The sequence below is a fragment of the Protopterus annectens genome, chromosome 10.part0 (assembly GCF_019279795.1).
Source record: "Protopterus annectens isolate FY-2018-M chromosome 10.part0, PAN1.0, whole genome shotgun sequence".
Lineage (NCBI taxonomy): Eukaryota > Metazoa > Chordata > Ceratodontiformes > Protopteridae > Protopterus > Protopterus annectens.
In genome coordinates this window covers 1,075,872,190-1,075,891,015 of record NC_056744.1, presented here as the reverse complement: position 1 = coordinate 1,075,891,015, position 18,826 = coordinate 1,075,872,190, and the positions used below count along the sequence as shown (strand labels likewise).

General features: G+C 43.6%; 1 protein-coding gene across 1 annotated transcript in view; it reads left to right on the top strand.

The window, feature by feature from the left end:
- Positions 1-18,826, top strand: part of MKNK1 (MAPK interacting serine/threonine kinase 1) — a gene marked incomplete in the record, with an annotated part of 837,567 nt that overhangs the window by 282,875 nt on the left and 535,866 nt on the right. The window contains 1 exon segment of the mRNA XM_044085821.1: positions 12,662-12,735. Within this exon segment, the coding sequence (XP_043941756.1) occupies positions 12,662-12,735 (74 nt within the window).

Genomic DNA, 18,826 nt, shown 5'->3' with positions numbered 1-18,826 from the left:
GAACAGTGGTTTTAGGTGGTTAAGCACTATTGGTAACAGGTTTGCAGTCTTGAAGTTAGTATATTTATGGATGCAGGGCTGTGGGTGCAAACTTTGTATACATTTAATTTGTGTCAGTGGGCAGGTTCTCTATGGTTTGAGTGCTCCATTGAATCTCAATGTAAGTGCACATCAGTGATTCAATGTAGACTGCTTGAATATAGCTATTAATATGTTACATTGTGTCAAAAAGGGAAAAAAAAAAACAAAAGCTCATTAGAGAGATTACATCAGAGAAGAAAAATATGTGGAAGAGAATTTAGTGAGATCTTTTGGACTTGCTTTTTTTTCTTCTTCTTTACTTTACTGTATTGTCTTAATTTGGGAAACTCTGCCCATTGCATGTTATTTATGGGTTTTTTGTGGGTTTTATCATAGTGCATCTGCAGTTACGAAGGACTTTCTTGATGACAGAGCAAACTGAGTAAAGATTATCATTGTTGGACAGATGACTCTGGTGTTCTTTGGCTTGAATAATTTTTGTAAATGCTAGTGTGTTTTTTTTTCTTCTTTTTTTTTTTTTGTTGTTGTTGTTCACATCTTAAAAACTTTGATATAAAAATGATTCTCAAAGTGTAGTATGTGATGTTCTTCGTGTTTCACTGTTGCAGTCATAACTGTAGGGTGCTCCTGCTGGCAGGCAGCCCGAGGTTGGCCAGAATCCCAAAGTCTGGGTCCGGCGTCGGCTGTACAAGCTAGTACCCTGACGTCAGTATGCTTTGGTACATAGCCCTCAGCCGATGCCATCTTCTCCAGTCTTTCTTGCCGTGCGGTGGAAAGCAGCTCGCAAGTCATTGGTTGGCGATTTTCGAACAGCGTATTTTGTTGTTGTCGGTCCGAAGTTCTTACTTCTCTTCTCAAAGCTAAGTACCCCGTTGGGGAATCTTTTTCTTGTTCCTCCGATGTCAGAAAAAGTTAATAATTGTATAACGTGTGGGAAACAAATACCTCATAAAGATTTCCACTCTTACTGTCTACCTTGCTTAGGCCCTGACCACGACGATGTTCTTCGTTTTCCATTGCTGCAGTCCTTACTATTGGGTATAGTCCGCATCCAGTCGGCCCGAATACCAGAGTATAAGGCTGACGTCGGTCAGGGCGCATTAGACTGACGTCAGTACGTCAGGGTACTAATGCGCATGACCGGCGTCATATCCTCAGTCTTTTTTGCCGCGTGGTCCGATGCAGAAGCAGTTTTGCGAGTGCAGGTTGGCGTTCTGAAATATTTCCGAAACCGGAGTTTCAGACCGAATCAGAGTTGGCTAAGTACCCCGTTGGGGAACATTTTGGTTTTTCTTGCCTCAGTATTTAACCGGATGTCAGAAAAAGTGAATAACTGTATTTCTTGTGGGAAACAAATACCTCATAGGGATTACCATACATTGTGTATACCTTGTTTAGGGCCTGAGCACGACGTTGTTGGTTGCCGCTCTTGTGCTAGGTTTAACAAACGCACTATTAAGAGGAGGTTAGACTGTGCCAGATTAGTGTTTGGGAAGCGTTGCAATTATAAAATGCCGTCGGATGCTCCGGCCCGCTTCCAAGAAGCGCAAGGACAAAACAGCAAAGCCTAGGGTTGATGAACCGGCAGTCCCGGACGTCGGTTCTTTAGGTGGCTCAGTGGAGCCAGAGGTTTTGCCAGGAGTTTCTATGGAGTCTCAGGCAGAAACTTTACTGTTACAGGATGTACCCTCTCAGGAGGCAGGCCAGGCTGAGGGGCTTCTCAGGTAACTATTCTTCCCTCTCTTCCCAAAGTAGTTAGAGCCTCTCCTTCTGTTGCCAAAACTTCTTTTAGAGGTAGGCCAACTTCAGCTTCAGTAGGGGCTTTTCCTAGCCTTTCGGGTTCTGTACCTAAGAAACATATGCTTAAAATGGCAGAAGATTTGATTACTATGATTAGAGGTTCTATGGGCCCTCCTGATAAGAGGCCTAGGGTGGAACCAGAGTTTGACAGTTTTGAACAGGGTTCAGGGGCTTCTGAGTCTTCTGCGGAAGATTTGCAGGAGTATCCTCATTATTCTGATTCTGATGTGGATGATGCCACTCCTTCGGCTTCTCCTCCTGAGGATTTTTCATTTTCAGAGACTCTGCATTCCATGAGGGAGCACTTTAAATGGGAAGGCCAGGATTACTCTGATTCCAGGAAGAGGCTTAGGGAATTCTTGTTTTACCCCAGCATAGGCCCTTAGCTATACCTCCTGTGTTGAATGTGGTGGAAGATGTTTTGCAGAGGCTTCCCTGAACCCTGATTCTTTGCCTCCTGCTCCTGTTAAACCTGATAGGTACTATAGGGTGCCCGAAGCTCATAAGTATTTGTTTAAGAGTCCTAGGGCGGACCCAGAAACTGTTTCTCAGGGGCCTAAAGGTGTTAAGGCCTCTGTGGTTAAAAATCCTGTTCCCACTGACAAAGAGGCAAGGGCGTTAGATAGGTGGGGTAAGAAAGTGTATACTTCTTCCACTCTAGCCATGAGAGCGTTGAATTGTCAGTTTCACATGCTGAAATATCAAAATTATCTCCTTTCACAATTGAAATCTAAGGTGGATGCTTTGGCGGAAGGTATTGATTGTAAAGACTTGCTGGATTTAGTTTATGTGTCTGAACAAGTGGGCAAGCATTCTTTGCAATGTGGTTTTGATGCTGTGCAGGCCTCCTCGAGGGTGGCTGCCACTAGTTCTGTTCTTCGCAGGCATGCCTGGTTGAGGGATCAAAATTTGGCTGAGCATGTTAAGACAAGGATTTTGGATGCTCCTTTACAGTCTGATATGTTGTTTGGTTCACCTGTGGAAGCAGTTTTAAAGAAAATGGAGGACAAAGCTAAGTCTATGCAAACTGTTAAAGATTTTTGCAGGTACAGCCACAGTTTAGTAGAAATTGGCCTGCTAAGGGGTGGACATATCCTGCTTATGATTCCCAGTCTAGGGGTAGGTCTAGACGTGGTAGGGGCAGGGCTCAAGGTTCTTTTAGGCCTAGAACAGGGAGTTCACCTGCTCAGACTTCTGGTGGGGGCAGGGTATTTTTCTTTCGTAAACAGACCCAATGACCTGCCTTTTCAGCTGCCAGTAGATTCTCGTCTGGCAGCTCCTTTGGAAGGACGACTGTCTCTTTTCAAAGAAAATTGGGATTTAATTACTCAAGACAGATGGGTGTTGGACATCATTCACCACGGTTACAGATTTTATTTCCATTCAATGCCCCCTTTCAAAGGCATGCCAGACGTTCCTCCTCCACAAAGAAAAGAGGCTCACAAGCAGGTTTCTCAGTTACTCCAAATGGGGGCCATTCAGCCAGTCCCTGTATCAGAAAGGGGCCTAGGATTTTATTCTCGCATGTTCCTAGTACCAAAGAAGGGGAACACGTGGAGACTGCTTTTGGATTTATCTCTCCTCAACACTTATCTGGACATTCCCAAGTTCAAGATGTTGACGTTACAACAGCTTTTACCCCTGCTGGGCAAAGATCACTGGATGGTAACTTTAGATCTCAAGGAAGCTTACCTTCATGTGCCTATCAGGCTAAGTTACAGGAAGTATCTGCGGTTTCGAGCTGGAGATTCTCATTATCAGTTCTCTGCATTGCCCTTTGGCTTATCTACTGCGCCCAGAGTATTCACACTGGTTCTGGCTCCAGTGATAGCTTACTTCAGGCTACAAGGACTTCACATCTATCCTTATTTAGACGACTGCCTGATTCTGGCTCAAGAAAAGGAAGACCTTCTACAGCATCTGGAATATCTTATAGCAGTGCTAAGATGCCTAGGGTATTCTGTGAACGAAATAAAGTCCAGTCTAGTACCCTCTCAAGACATGTGCTTTCTGGGTGTGAGACTGAATACAGCAGCCCAGATGGCCTTTTTAACCCCGGACAAACAAAAGAGTCTATCACTTTACTTCCATCAACTATCTCATCAGTCCGTGCTGACTGCAGAGACAGTCCTTCAAGCATTAGGGTTCATGGCATCTTGTATTCTGGTGCTTCCCAATGCCAAACTGCATATGAGGAAGTTACAATGGTATCTCAAAATGTATGGACACAGCACTGCCAGGATTTAGACACTGTCATTCAAATAATACCTTGCCTTCAAAGAGATTTTTTGTGGTGGGCTCAGGAATGTCACCTAAACAAGGGACTCTCTGTGACCCGGCCAGAGGCGAGTCAGATTTTACCGACAGATGCCTCGGACATTGCTTGGGGAGCTCATCCAAATGGAAAGTGGATACAAGACAAGTGGCCTGCCAGACTACAGCATCTACATATCAACATGAAGGAGATGTTAGCAGTCCAGTTCGCATTACTGGCTTTCAAGGAGTTACTTCTTCCAGGGCAGGTGTTGATTCTAACAGACAACACAACTGTCATGTGGTACTTCAACAAACAAGGGAACACATTCTTATCCTCTATGCAGGCAAGCACTGATTTTATGGGAGACTGCCTGCACCTAACTCTTCAGGCAAGGTTTCTGCCAGGAGCACAGAACTCCTTAGCAGATGTGTTAAGCAGACAAATCATGGATCCCCACAAGTGGAAACTGGATCTTCATGTATTTCAGAAATTGACAGTGTCATGGGGAACTCCAGACATAGATCTGTTCGCTTCTCCACTAAACCACCAGCTGCCACAGTTTTGCACAAAGGGGTTTCATCACACAGCTTGGAAAGTGGATGCTCTGTCTTTCAGTTGGACAAACCTTCATGTGTATGCCTTTCCACCTCTGCCTCTTCTTCCAAAGGTACTGTTAAAGGTCAGACAGGACAGGCCAAGGATGATTTTGATAGCTCCAGATTGGCCTCGGCAACACTGGTACCCTCTACTGAGTCTGGTAAAGAAGCCTCCATGGCCTTAACCTTTGATTCCACATCTGTTATCCCAGCAGGACGGTCATCTGCTCAATGTCAAGCTTCACTCTCTTCATCTGACAGCCTGGCATATTCTGTGTTGAAACACAGCAGGTCTCAACTTCCTCAACAAGTTTTAAATGTGATTATGGAAGCTAGAAGACCTAGTACAAGGAAAGTGTACGCACATAAATGGAAGAGATTTTTATTTTGGGGTAAAGCAAAGAATTTGGAGATTTCTGAGCCTAATTTGAGTATGGCTCTTCAATATCTTACTGAGTTACTGGACAAGGGTCTGTCCTTCTCTTCCATTAAGATTCATGCTGCAGCAATCTCAGCTCACTATGATTGTGACCCACCATTATTTTCGCATCCTTTGTTCAAGCAGTTTCTTAGAGGGGCAAAATATATAAGACCCCCACGAGAGCTCCTACTCCTGCTTGGGATCTCAATTTTGTGTTGGAAAAACTTACTCTACAACCTTTTGAGCCTGCGGCTACTGCTGAATTGAAATATTTGTCATGGAAGACTGCTTTTTTGTTGGCTATTACTTCTGCAAGAAGGGTGTCTGAGTTGCAGGCCCTTATGGCAGTCGAGCCCTTTTGATTTTCCATAAGGATAGGGTATCATTACGTACTAATCCTTCCTTTATGCCTAAGGTGGTTTCTAGTGTGGCTTTAAACCAAACTATTCATTTGCCTACTTTTTATGCAGACCCCCAAAATAAAGGGGAAAAGATTTTGCATACTTTAGATGTACACAGGCAATTGCGTTATTACTTAAGCAGGACTAAGGATTTTAGGCAGTCTCAGCAGTTGTTTGTTTCTTTTGCTTTGAGTTCGCAGGGCAAGCCTGTGTCAAAACAAACTATTTCTAGGTGGATTGGCTTTTGCATTGCATTTTGTTATTCCCATCATGGCAAGGAGGTTCCAGCTGGGATTAGGCCTCATTCCACTAGGGCTACTGCCACTTCAACAGCATTTCTAGGCGGCGTGCCAACTAAGGATATTTTGGAAGCAGCTACTTGGAGTTCAGTGCATACTTTCTCTAAGCATTATCACCTTCCTATCTACTCTAAGTCTAGGGCTGGTTTTGCCACAGCTGTTTTGCAAGGCATGTTGTCAGCTCCTGCTTCTTTATGATTTGCCAGCCTCCCTTACCTCTGCTTTGGGATTCTACCCAATAGTAAGGACTGCAGCAATGGAACGAAGAACATAGTACAGTTTTGTACCTACCATAAATGTAGATGTTCGAGGATTCCATTGCTGCAGTCCAATTTACCTCCCTCCTTCCCCTCTGTGTTTAGGGGTGGTTGTGTAGGTGAGTTTACCTGCTTATGTTTTTGTATATATTGTTCATGTTTTGGTGCAGGTATTTTGGGCCTTATCTTTTTAGGGTCTTCTGACATCTGGGGCAAGAAAAGACTGAGGATATGACGCCGGTCATGCGCATTAGTACCCTGACGTACTGACGTCAGTCTAATGCGCCCTGACCGACGTCAGCCTTATACTCTGGTATTCGGGCCGACTGGATGCGGACTATACCCAATAGTAAGGACTGCAGCAATGGAATCCTCGAACATCTACATTTATGGTAGGTACAAAACTGTACTTTTCTTGTTGTCGGTTCTGTGCCAGGTTCAACTCTCGTACTATCAAGCACAGGTACGATTGGGCTTTAAATTATTTTGGCAGACGCTTCAATTATAGAATGTCGTCGGACACTACCGGAATTCAAAAGAAGCGCAAAGACAAAGACAGGCCTCCGAGGTCCAAACAGGACTCGTTGCAGCTGGAGCCAGCGTCCGGTTCAGCTGTCGTCAGTGAGGCGCTTTTGCAGCCCCTGTCGTCCGCCACTTCTGAACCGATGGCCGATACGGACTCCCATGGGGAGCCATCAAGGCCCACTATTTTAACTGCTGCAGGACCTTCGGACGTCGCTCCTTCAGATGGGTCCGGAATCGCTGTGCAGGTACCGGCTTCTGAGGGGGTTTTCAGGCCTACTCACATCACTATTTCAAAGGCAAAGGCAAAGACAAAGACTCCTGTTAAGTCTAAAGTTCCTGCTCAAGCTGCTTCTGAATCTACTCCCAGGACACAGAAGCAATTATTAAAGATGGCTGAAGATTTGCTTACAATGATTAGGGGTTCTCACCCCCCTCCTGAGAAAAGACCTCGACAGGATGTTACTCTGGATTCCTCTGACCAGGCTTCTGTATCTTCTGTTTCTTCCTCAGATCAGGACTATTCCTTTCCTCCTTATGAGGATTCGGATGCTGAGGACTCTTTACCCTCGGCCTCTCCGCCTGAGGATTTCTCTTTGGGAAACCTTGCATGAGATGAGGGAACATTTTCATTGGGAAGGACAGGAGTATTCTGCTTCCAAGAAGAGGCTTAGGGAATTTCTTCTTCTTCCTCAGCATAGGCCTTTAGCTATCCCTCCTGTTTTGGACATTGTAGATGATGCTTTTTCTGAGGCTAATTTGAATCCTGATTCCATGCCTCCTGCTCCTTCTAAGCCTGATAGATTTTATAGGGTTCCTGACTCTCATTTATTCTTATTTAAAAACCCTTCTGCGGATCCTGAAACTATTTCTCAGGGCTCTAAGGCTGCTAAGGTTGCTACTTCGAAAAATCCTATTTCCTCTGAGAAGGATTGTCGTGCTTTAGACAGGTGGGGTAAAAAGGTATATACTTCTGCTACCCTGTCTGTAAGGGCTTTAAATTGCCAGTTTCAATAAGTATCAGCAATTTCTTTTGTCTGTTTTAAAGCAAAAGCTTGCTTCCCTTCCTGCTTGTGCAGAGGATAAGGAACTTCAGGATGTATTGCATGCTACTGAACAAGTGAACAAACATAGTTTACATTGTGGTTTTGATGCTTTGGATGCTTCTTGCAGGGCTGCAGCCTCTGGTACTGTTATCAGGAGACATGCCTGGCTTCGTGAACAAAGTTTACCTGAACAGGTTAAGGCTAAGTTATTAGATGCCCCTGTTCAACATGATGTTCTTTTTGGATCCAAGGCTGAGGAAGTTATTAAAAAGATTGAAGACAAGGCAAAGTCTATGCAGACTGTAAAAGATTTCTTGCAAGTTCAGCCTCCTAGATTTTCCAGGAATTGGCCCTCTAAAAATTGGTCCTTTCCCACGTCTGACAGGCCTCAAAGGGGAAGATATAGACGCTCCAGAGGTCGTGGTCAAGGTCAGGCCTCTTACAGATCTAGACAATGGACTGCTTCTTCACCTAGAAGGGGAGAAGACAGATCTCAATCTCAAAGAAAGCAAACTCAATGACTCTCTCGGTTGGGCTACAGGACCCCTTCACCTGGATGCCCCTCTCGGAGGAAAACTGTCTCTTTTTTACAGAAATTGGACTTATATTACCCAGGACAGATGGGTATTGGACGTGATTTTAAAGGGTTACAAATTCCACTTTCACACTTTGCCAAGGGCTCACGGTTGGCCAGATCTGCCAAAACATCAATGGTCAGAGGCCTTAAATCAAGTGGATGCTCTTCTGGCCATGAGAGCCATAGAGCCTGTTCCACTCTCGGAGATGGGAAAAGGTTTTTATTCAAGACTGTTTCTGGTTCCAAGAAAACAAAACTCATGGAGACCTATTCTGGACCTTTCTGTGTTAAACACCTTTTTGGAAATTCCAAAATTCAAGATGCTTACTCTGCAGCAACTAATTCCAATGCTCTCTCAGGACCCCTGGATGGTGACATTGGACTTAAAGGAAGCCTACTTACACATTCCCATCAGGCAGGAACGCAGGAAATTCCTCAGGTTCAAGGCAGGTTCGAGGCACTTTCAATTCTCTGTACTGCCCTTTGGTTTATCTACTGCGTCCAGAGTCTTTACCAAGTGCCTGGCACCAGTAGTGGCTTACTGCAGACTTCAGGGGATCCAGATTTACCCCTATTTGGACGACTGCCTTATTCAGGCAGACAGCAAAGATCTTCTACTTCAACATCTGGACTTTGTTCAACGTCTTCTCCTCCTACTGGGATTCTCAGTGAACACAAAAAAGTCACATTTGATCCCTTCTCAACAAATGGTATTCTTGGGGGCCCTCTTAAATACAACCTTACAAAGGGCCTTCCTCACTCCAGAAAAACAAACTCAGCTGGCTTCTACTTTCAGCACCTTAGCAACTCTATCTCAGCTCACTGCAAGGAAATTCCTGCAGGCTCTGGGCTACATGGCTTCCTGCATTCTGTTGATTCAAAACGCAAGGCTTCATATGAGAAAGCTTCAATGGTATCTGAAAAGTGTATGGTCACAGCATTACCACAATCTGGATATTCTGATTCCTCTGATCCCCTGCCTTCAGAGGGAGTTCCTCTGGTGGTCCAGGGTATGCGCTTTAAACGAAGGAAAGCCTTTTCGTCTACCTCAACCTACTCAAATCCTAACCATGGATGCCTCGGATTATGCTTGGGGAGCACACTTTCTAGACATTTGCCAGCAGGGAACCTGGACAAAGGACCATCTTCACTGGCACATCAATCTGAAGGAAATGTTGGCAGTTCAAAATGCCCTTCTAGCCTTCAAGAACCTTTTGCAACCAGGGCCTCTGCTAATTCGCACAGACAACACCACGGTCATGTGGTACATCAACAAACAGGGGGGTTCTCATTCGTACCCCCTTTGCAGACTAGCTATGGCTTTATGGGACACAGCTCTAAATTTGAATCTACATCTCCAGGCTCAATTCATTCCAGGGGAACAGAATCTCTTAGCAGACAGCCTGAGCAGAAACATTTCAGATCCTCACGAATGGATGCTAGACACCAACTTATTCAACAGGATTACTGCAGTTTGGGGATGTCCCCAGATAGATCTGTTTGCATCCCATCTCAATCATCAGCTGCCTCGCTTTTGCACCAGGTCCTTCCACAAAACAGCTTGGAGAGTGGATGCCCTGTCCTTCAGCTGGAGAAGCCTTTCAGGATATGCCTTCCTCCTCTTCCTCTACTACCTCGGTATTACTGAAGATAAAACAGGACAAGCCCAAGTTCCTCATCTTGATTGCTCCAAATTGGCCTCGACAGTTTTGGTATCCAACTTTAAAGCACCTGTTCTTGGGGCCTCCTTGGATTCTCCCTCTGAACCCTTCGCTTCTGTCCCAGCATCAGGGTCAGTTACTACATTCCAATCTCAAGACCCTTTGCCTGGCAGCTTGGCTCTTCAAAGGAATTTGATTTCCTCTAGTCTTCCCAAACAAGTTTTGGATGTTCTTCTGGAAGCTAGACGGCCTAGCACTAGGAAATCCTATGCCTCTAAATGGAAGAGGTTTTGTATTTGGATGCAGGACAGAGGCTCGGATCCTCTGGTACCTGATCTCTCTTCTATTTTGCTTTACCTTTCGGAACTTTTATCTAAAGGACTTTCCTTTTCTTCCATTAAGATTCATGCTTCTGCTATTTCTGCTATTTCTGCTCATTTCAGTTCTGATCCTCCTGTTTTTTCTCGTCCTTTGGTAAAGCAATTCTTGAGAGGGGCTAAAAATTTGCGGCCTCCCAGGACCCCTCCTGTCCCTGCCTGGGATCTTAATTATGTTTTAGAAAAACTTACTTTGCCTCCTTTTGAGCCTGCTGCATCTTCAGATATTAAGTTTTTATCTTGGAAGACTGTTCTTTTATTAGCATTGACCTCTGCTAGAAGGGTCTCAGAGTTGCAAGCTCTCATGGCTGTGGAACCATACCTTATTTTCCATCAGGACAGAGTATCCTTGAGGACCAATCCTACTTTCATGCCTAAGGTGATTTCGAGAGTGGCTTTAAATCAGACAATTCACCTTCCTACTTTCTTTCCAAATCCTCAAAATAAAGGGGTAAGGATTTTGCATTCATTAGATGTGCACAGACAGTTACGATTTTACCTGGACAAGACTAAAGAGTTCAGAAAGTCTAATAAATTGTTTGTTTCTTTTGCCTCCAGTTCTCTTGGAAAACCTATTTCTAAACAAACTATTTCCAAATGGATTGCTTATGGAATCAGATTTTGTTACACTCATCATGGGAAACAGTTTCCAGGTACCATTAGAAGTCATTCTACTAGAGCAGCTGCCACTTCTACAGCTTTCCTCAGAGGAGTCCCTACCAAGGATATCTTGGAAGCTGCCACTTGGAGTTCTGTGCATACTTTTTCCAAGCACTACAATCTCCCTCTGTTTTCTAAGACTAGGGCAGGCTTTGCCTCTGCTGTTTTGCAGGGTATTCTTGCCTCCCCTTCTTCTATCTAAAGCCTCCTCCCTTTTACACTGCTTTGGGATTCCACCCTACAGTTATGACTGCAACAGTGAAACACGAAGAACATAGTACAGTTGTGTACACCTACCATAAATGTAGATGTTCGAGTGTCTTCACTGTTGCAGTCGGTTCCTCCCTCCTATCCCTCTTTTTCTCCCTTTTCCTTTTTGTGGTGTATTTGTGTTTCCTTGTTGGATTCATTTTTGTTTTGTTGGGGACTTCTGACATCTAGGGCAAGAAAGGCTGGAGAAGATGGCGTCGGCTGAGGGCTATGTACCAAAGCGTACTGACGTCAGGGTACTAGCTTGTACAGCCGGCGGACCCAGACTTTGGGATTCTGGCCGACCTCGGGCTGCCTGCCGGCAGGAGCACCCTACAGTTATGACTGCAACAGTGAAGACACTCGAACATCTACATTTATGGTAGGTTTACACAACTGTACTTTCTTCCTAGCTCAGATGGCTGCAGCAGGCATATGTTTAGTATTAATTGTGTGTCTTTATAGGTAAAAAAGGCCTTACTGTTTATAATGATGGACCTAAGTTTATTTGGAGCTTGAACTCTTTCTGTTCGACATGGTTAGGAATTGTGGTATGCTAAGTTTAGTTATGATATCTACCATGTGTATAGTTATGATATCTAAAGTGTAGCCTTTCCTTGCTTTCAGGTACACTGTAAGTATGGGTATTTATTTTGCTTTTGTTTTCAAGGTCACTTGTGTTGCCACCAAGGAACTAATTTTCCTTTATGTGAAAATCATAGAGCCAAGTCTTCTAAATCTGTTTTGTCTGTAAATTTTAGTTTGCTTGTGTGTCTTTAGTATATTTTCTTGATACTAAGCAATCACTTAACTATTGCATTTTTTCCCTTTTCAGGTCTATAATTTCATATGTAAGTGAACTAAGATTAGATTTTTTAACTTCCAGCATCTAAACTAGTGTTTTCTGTTTAGTGCCAGAATTGGAAGCTGCCAAGGAACAAGTTGTTTCCATGAATTGTCAAAGTGATTGAACTGCAAACTGCTGAAAAATTGCAAATCAGTTATTTTCTGCTAAATTATTAAGTTTGGCAGGTAGCCAACGTATTGCTTACAGCTGTTTAGCAATCAATTATGTAGTTAAGTTTTGCCCTCCTCTCCCCACAAGAATGTCCATGAGTCATGCTTGGATCTGATTTGAGCCATATAGTGGCAGACGTTGGCTTCAGTTCAGCCTGTTTGTGAGAAGGAAGAGCAAGAAAGAGTGTAAAAAAAATAAAACTTTACCATGAACCAGTAATCATAAATAACAAAGATGCAATCTGATTCTAGGTAAATATTTTGGTTAGCAATGTGAAATTTTTTGCACTTTATCTTATAATGGAAGTCTTAAGTCATTTGCATTTCAGGGCAAGTAGAAATCTCATTCGCTGACTGTACATTTCAGCTAAGTGCATATTTCCAGTCAGTTAGTTGGTTATTCTGCTAGATAGCCATCTTTTTATATAGGTTTTATTGCAAATGCTTATGTAATTTTTCTTTTTTTTTTTTTTTTATAGAAATATTTTGGAGTTGAAAGAATTTTTTGAAGACGATTCCCGATTTTACTTGGTGTTAGAAAAATTACAAGGAGGTAAATACACTTCTACAGTTTGGCCTGTAATGTAGTCGAAAAACCGTATTGTTGAAAGACTGAACTCAGAAATACTTTTGTTCTGCAAGTGTTGTATATTGAGGAGGGCTGGACATGGTGAATTACAAAAGAGGATGATGATTATTAAAGCAATCAGTTCAGTTTGTAAAATGCTGCTGTGGAAGTGCAAATAATATCCCAAAACTGGATCATTTGAGTACTAAAAACGTATTTGGGATCAATCTTGAACTTCATAATTTGTTCCCGAAGGAATATTGTTTTATTTTATGCTTTGTTGAACAGTTGTCTCACTAGGCCAAGAACCCCTTTTCAGGAAAGACTCAAGGTGGTATTCATCCTGACTGTGGAAAATTTCGCCATGGCACCAAAAACCCTCTCTTTCACTTTTCAGTAAGTGCTGTGGGATCTTTTGTATTACCCAAACTACCACCATCTCAGGCAGTGGGTCCTCAGTTTAACTGCTCATCCGAAGAATGGATCTCTCCGATGGTAGTCTCGTGTATTATCTTGCTCTCTATCAGTAAACTCTTCTTCTACTTCAGTAACTTAGAGGGTCACAACCCCATTTTCCTTGAAAATGGGGTTGCCTAGAATGCACCTAATATAAACCTTATAGAAATGCAATCAAGCCAAATAAGTTTCTGTTAGAGATTTTTGTGAAGCTTGCTTATCTACTGCACATGTGAAATGGAATATTAACATACTGTTTGTGGGGCCATAGTTAGCTTGATACTTCATGCCTACACCTTATTGTTAAGCAGAGGATACATTTTTGTCTTCATGCCCTTACTAGAATTTCTCCTGCAGTCATAGCATTGCATGATATTTTGCCAGGTGCTGATGTGGGTGTCATGCAGTTCAAAAGGTATTTGTTCTGGCTGTACAAGTAAGCTGTTTTAAGACCGCATTATCACAGTAGAGTGGACACCCACTTATGTTTAGGTGAAAGCGCCATGCTTAATGTTCAGATGTTCTATATATTGATCACTGCTGCGGTAGCTTAAGCTATATCGGTTATATCTTGCTAAGGATATAACAGCCTGCCAGCTTCCAAAGCTTCGGGCATTTCCTATACTCCCAAACCATTTGTCAGCTCAAGCTAAACTGACCAAGTCAGCTTTGGTCCCCAGGTCTTCCTGTTGCTGAAGAGGGCAATATTCTGCAAAGTTTCAAGGCCCATCAGTGGTAGGCTAATGCTGTTCCATTACTGAACCAAAGTTCCATTTGGGAAGTGTAACTTAAATATTCAAACTAGGAAAAAATGTTTTTGACGGTCATGTTGACTTCTGTTCCCTTTTAAATGTCACTTTTCTGTTTTTTTAAGAAAAACTTTCCTTGCTTAACAGCTGTGTGCATGATAGCTGTTTAAGTGCCTATACAGTTTTCAGAAACTGTCTCCCAAAAGAAGTGTTTCCTTTTCCTGCTGTCCCATGTTTAATACATACCTTCATATTGTTGCATTTAATGCTAATAAGAATTATACAAACTTTTAAAATATATCTGCACCCATGCATTATAAAGCATTTTACCTGTCATTTTGCAGAGGGGGTTAATTCCTGTCTGCATGCAGAGCAGATTTTCCATTCTTGAAGTAGTAGTGAATCTGTTTTCTTACCTTACTAGGGTTTTATATGAAAGCCCCCCCCCCTTCCAGGAACTTTTTTTTTTGTTTTGTTACTGTATAGCTTCTGTCATTGTTTGTTGCCTTTACACATATGCACGTTAAATACATTGCTTTATTCAGGGTAATGTTTCAGTACGGTAGGATCCTGATAATCGTACAACAAAATGGAACTGTATGCAGCTGAGTAAAGCATGGTGTTATACTGCTAATAAGACTGTGGCACCATTGGTTAGTGTACAGTTATCAAAGTCATTTTAAAATGTTAACTTGCTGCTTCTCTGCAGTCTTAAGTGCAAAACAAATTTTTTCTGCTTAACTTGGGTGAAGTCAGATGTTCTTCATCCCACATTGCTGCAGTCCTAACTATTGGGTAGTCCGCTGTCCAGTCGGCCCGAATACCAAAGTATATGGCTGACGTCGGTCACGGCGCATTAGACTGACGTCAGTACGTCAGGGTACTAATGCGCATGACCGACGTCATATCCTCAGTCTTTTTTGCCGCATGGTCCGATGCAGAAGCAATTTTGCGAGTGCAGGTTGGCGTTCTGAAAGTTTCTGAAGTCAGAGTTTCAGACCGAATCAAAGTTGGCTAAGTACCCCGTTGGGGAATATTTTGGTTTTTTCTTGCCTCAGTATTTAACCGGATGTCAGAAAAAGTGAATAACTGTATTTCTTGTGGGAAACAGATACCTCATAGGGATTACCATACTTTGTGTATACCTTGTTTAGGGCCTGAGCACGACGTTGTTGGATGCCGCTCTTGTGCAAGATTTAACAAACGCACTATTAAGAGAAGGTTAGACTGTGCCAGGTTAGTGTTTGGGAAGCGTTGTAATTATAAAATGCCATCGGATGTTCCGACGCCCGCTTCGGGCAAAAAGCGCAAGGATAAAGCAGCAAAGCCTAGAGTGGAAGAACCGACAGTCCCTGATGCCGGTTCTTTAGAAGGCTCAGTGGAGCCGGAGGTTCTGCCAGGTGTTTCTTTGGAGTCTCAGGGAGAGACTTTATTGTTACAGGATGTATCCTCTCAGGAAGTAGGCCAGGCTGAGGGGGCTTCTCAGGTGGCTGTTCTTCCCTCTCTTCCTAAGGTGGTTAGAGCCTGCCCCTCTGTTTCCAAGGCTTCTTTGAGAGGCAGGCCTAGTGTAGCTTCAGTGGGGGTTTCTCCTAGTGTTTCTGGGTCTTTGCCTAAGAAACATATGCTTAAAATGGCAGAGGATTTGATTACTATGATTAGAGGTTCTCTGCCCCCTCCTGATAAGAGGCCTAGGGTGGAACCTGAGTTTGAGAGTTTTGAGCACTGTTCGGAGGCTTCTGAGTCTTCGGCTGAAGACTTGCAGGAGTATCCTCCTTATTCTGATTCTGATGTGGATGATTCTACTCCTTCAGCTTCTCCTCCTGAGGATTTTTCTTTTTCAGAGACTCTGCATTCCATGAGGGAGCATTTTAAATGGGAAGGTCAAGATTTCTCTGATTCCAGGAAGAGGCTTAGGGAATTCTTGTTTTTACCCCAGCATAGGCCTTTAGCTATACCTCCGGTTCTGAATGTGGTGGAAGATGTTTTGCAGAGGCTTCCTTGAATCCTGATTCTTTGCCTCCTGCACCAGTTAAACCGGATAGGTACTATAGGGTGCCTGAAGCTCATAAGTATCTTTTTAAGAGTCCTAGGGCAGACCCGGAAACTGTCTCTCAGGGGCCTAAAGGTGTGAAGACTTCTGTGGTTAAAAATCCTGTTCCTCCTGATAAAGAGGCAAGGGCTTTGGATAGATGGGGAAAGAAAGTGTATACTTCTTCCACTTTAGCCATGAGGGCATTGAATTGTCAGTTTCACATGTTAAAATATCAGAATTACCTCCTTTCACAATTGAAATCTAAGGTGGATGCTCTGGCAGAAGGTATTGAGTGTAAAGAGTTGCAGGATTTGGTTCATGGGTCTGAACAAGTGGGTAAACATTCCTTGCAGTGTGGTTTTGATGCTGTGCAGGCCTCCTCGAGGGTGGCTGCCACTGGTTCTGTTCTTCGTAGGCACGCCTGGTTGAGAGATCAGAACTTAGCTGAGCATGTTAAGACAAGGATTTTGGATGCTCCTTTACAGTCTGATGTGTTGTTTGGTTCGCCTGTTGAAGCAGTTTTAAAGAAAATGGAGGACAAGGCTAAGTCTATGCAAACTGTTAAAGATTTTTTGCAGGTGCAGCCTCCGAAGTTTAGTAGAAATTGGCCTACTAAGGGGTGGACTTATCCTGCTTATGATTCCCAGTCTAGGGGTAGGTCTAGACGTGGTAGGGGCAGAGCTCAAGGTTCTTTTAGGCCTAGGACAGGGAGTTCACCTGCTCAGACTTCTGGTGAAGGCAGGGGTCAGTCCTTTCGTAAGCAGACCCAATGACCTGCCTTTTCAGCTGCCAGTACATTCTCGCCTGGCAGCACCTCTGGGAGGAAGGCTGTCTCTTTTCAAAGAAAATTGGGATTTAATTACCCAAGACAGATGGGTTCTGGATATCATTCACCACGGTTACAGGTTTTATTTCCATACCTTGCCTCCTTTCAAAGGCATGCCAGACATTCCTCCTCTACAAAGAACAGAGGCTCACAAGCAAATTTCTCTGCTGCTCCAAATAGGAGCCATTCAGTCAGTTCCTGTGCCAGAAAGGGGCCTAGGATTTTATTCTCGCCTGTTCCTAGTACCAAAGAAGGGGAACACGTGGAGACCAATTCTGGATTTATCTATCCTCAACACTTATTTGGACATTCCCAAGTTCAAAATGTTGACGTTACAACAGCTTTTACCTCTGCTGGGCAAGGATCACTGGATGGTAACTTTAGATCTCAAGGAAGCTTACCTTCATGTGCCTATAAGGCTAAGTTGCAGGAAGTATCTGCGTTTTCGAGCTGGAAATTCTCATTATCAGTTCTCTGCATTGCCCTTTGGCTTATCCACTGCGCCCAGAGTATTCACAAAGGTTCTGGCTCCAGTGATAGCTTACTTCAGGCTAAAAGGAATTCAAATCTATCCTTACTTGGACGACTGCCTGATTCTGGCTCAAGAAAAGGAAGACCTTCTACAGCATTTGGAATATGTTATAGCAGTGCTAAGATGCCTAGGGTATTCTGTGAACGAAATAAAGTCCAGTCTAGTACCCTCTCAAGACATGTGCTTTCTGGGTGTGAGACTGAATACAGCAGCCCAGATGGCCTTTTAACCCCGGACAAACAAAAGAATCTATCCAGTTACTTCCATCAACTATCTCTTCAGTCCGGGCTGACTGCAAGGACAGTCCTTCAAGCCTTAGGGTTCATGGCATCTTGTATTCTGGTGCTTCCCAATGCCAAACTGCATATGAGGAAGCTGCAATGGTATCTCAAAAATCTATGGACACAGCACTGCCAGGATTTGGACACTGTCATTCAAATAATACCTTGCATTCAAAAGGAATTTTTGTGGTGGGCTCAGGAATGTCACCTAAACAAGGGACTCTCTGTGACCCGGCCAGAGGCGAGTCAGATTCTAACGACAGATGCCTCAGACATTGCTTGGGGAGCTCATCTAGATGGAAAATGGATACAAGACAAGTGGCCTGCCAGACTACAGCATCTACATATCAACATGAAAGAGATGTTAGCAGTCCAGTTTGCATTAATGGCTTTCAAGGAGTTACTTCTTCCAGGGCAGGTGTTGATTCTAACAGACAACACAACTGTCATGTGGTACATCAACAAACAAGGGGGAACACATTCTTACCCATTGTGCAGGCAAGCAATGATTTTATGGGAGACTGCGCTCAGCTTGCAACTAACTCTTCAGGCAAGGTTTCTGCCGGAAGCACAGAACTCCTTAGCAGATGTGTTAAGCAGGCAAATCATGGATCCCCACGAGTGGAAACTGGATCTTCATGTATTTCAAAAATTGACAGTGTCATGGGGAACTCCAGACATAGATCTGTTCGCTTCTCCACTAAACCACCAGCTGCCAAAGTTTTGCACGAAGGGATTTCATCACACAGCTTGGAAAGTGGATGCTCTTTCTTTCAGTTGGAAAAATCTTCATGTGTATGCTTTTCCACCTCTTCCTCTTCTCCCAAAGGTGCTTCTAAAGGTCAGACAAGACAAGCCAAGGATGATTTTAATAGCTCCAGATTGGCCTCGGCAGCACTGGTACCCATTACTGAGGAGTCTGGTAAGGAAGCCTCCATGGCCTTTACCCTTGATTCCGCATCTGTTGTCTCAGAAGGACGGTCGTCTGCTCAATGTCAAGCTTCACTCTCTTCATCTAACAGCCTGGCATATTCTGTTTTGAAAGACAGCAGGTCTCAACTTCCTCAACAAGTTTTAAATGTGATTATGGAAGCCAGAAGACCTAGTACAAGGAAAGTGTACATGAAAAATGGAAGAGATTTTTATTTTGGACTGCAGCAAAGAATTTGGAGATTTCGGAGCCTAATTTGAGTGTGGCTC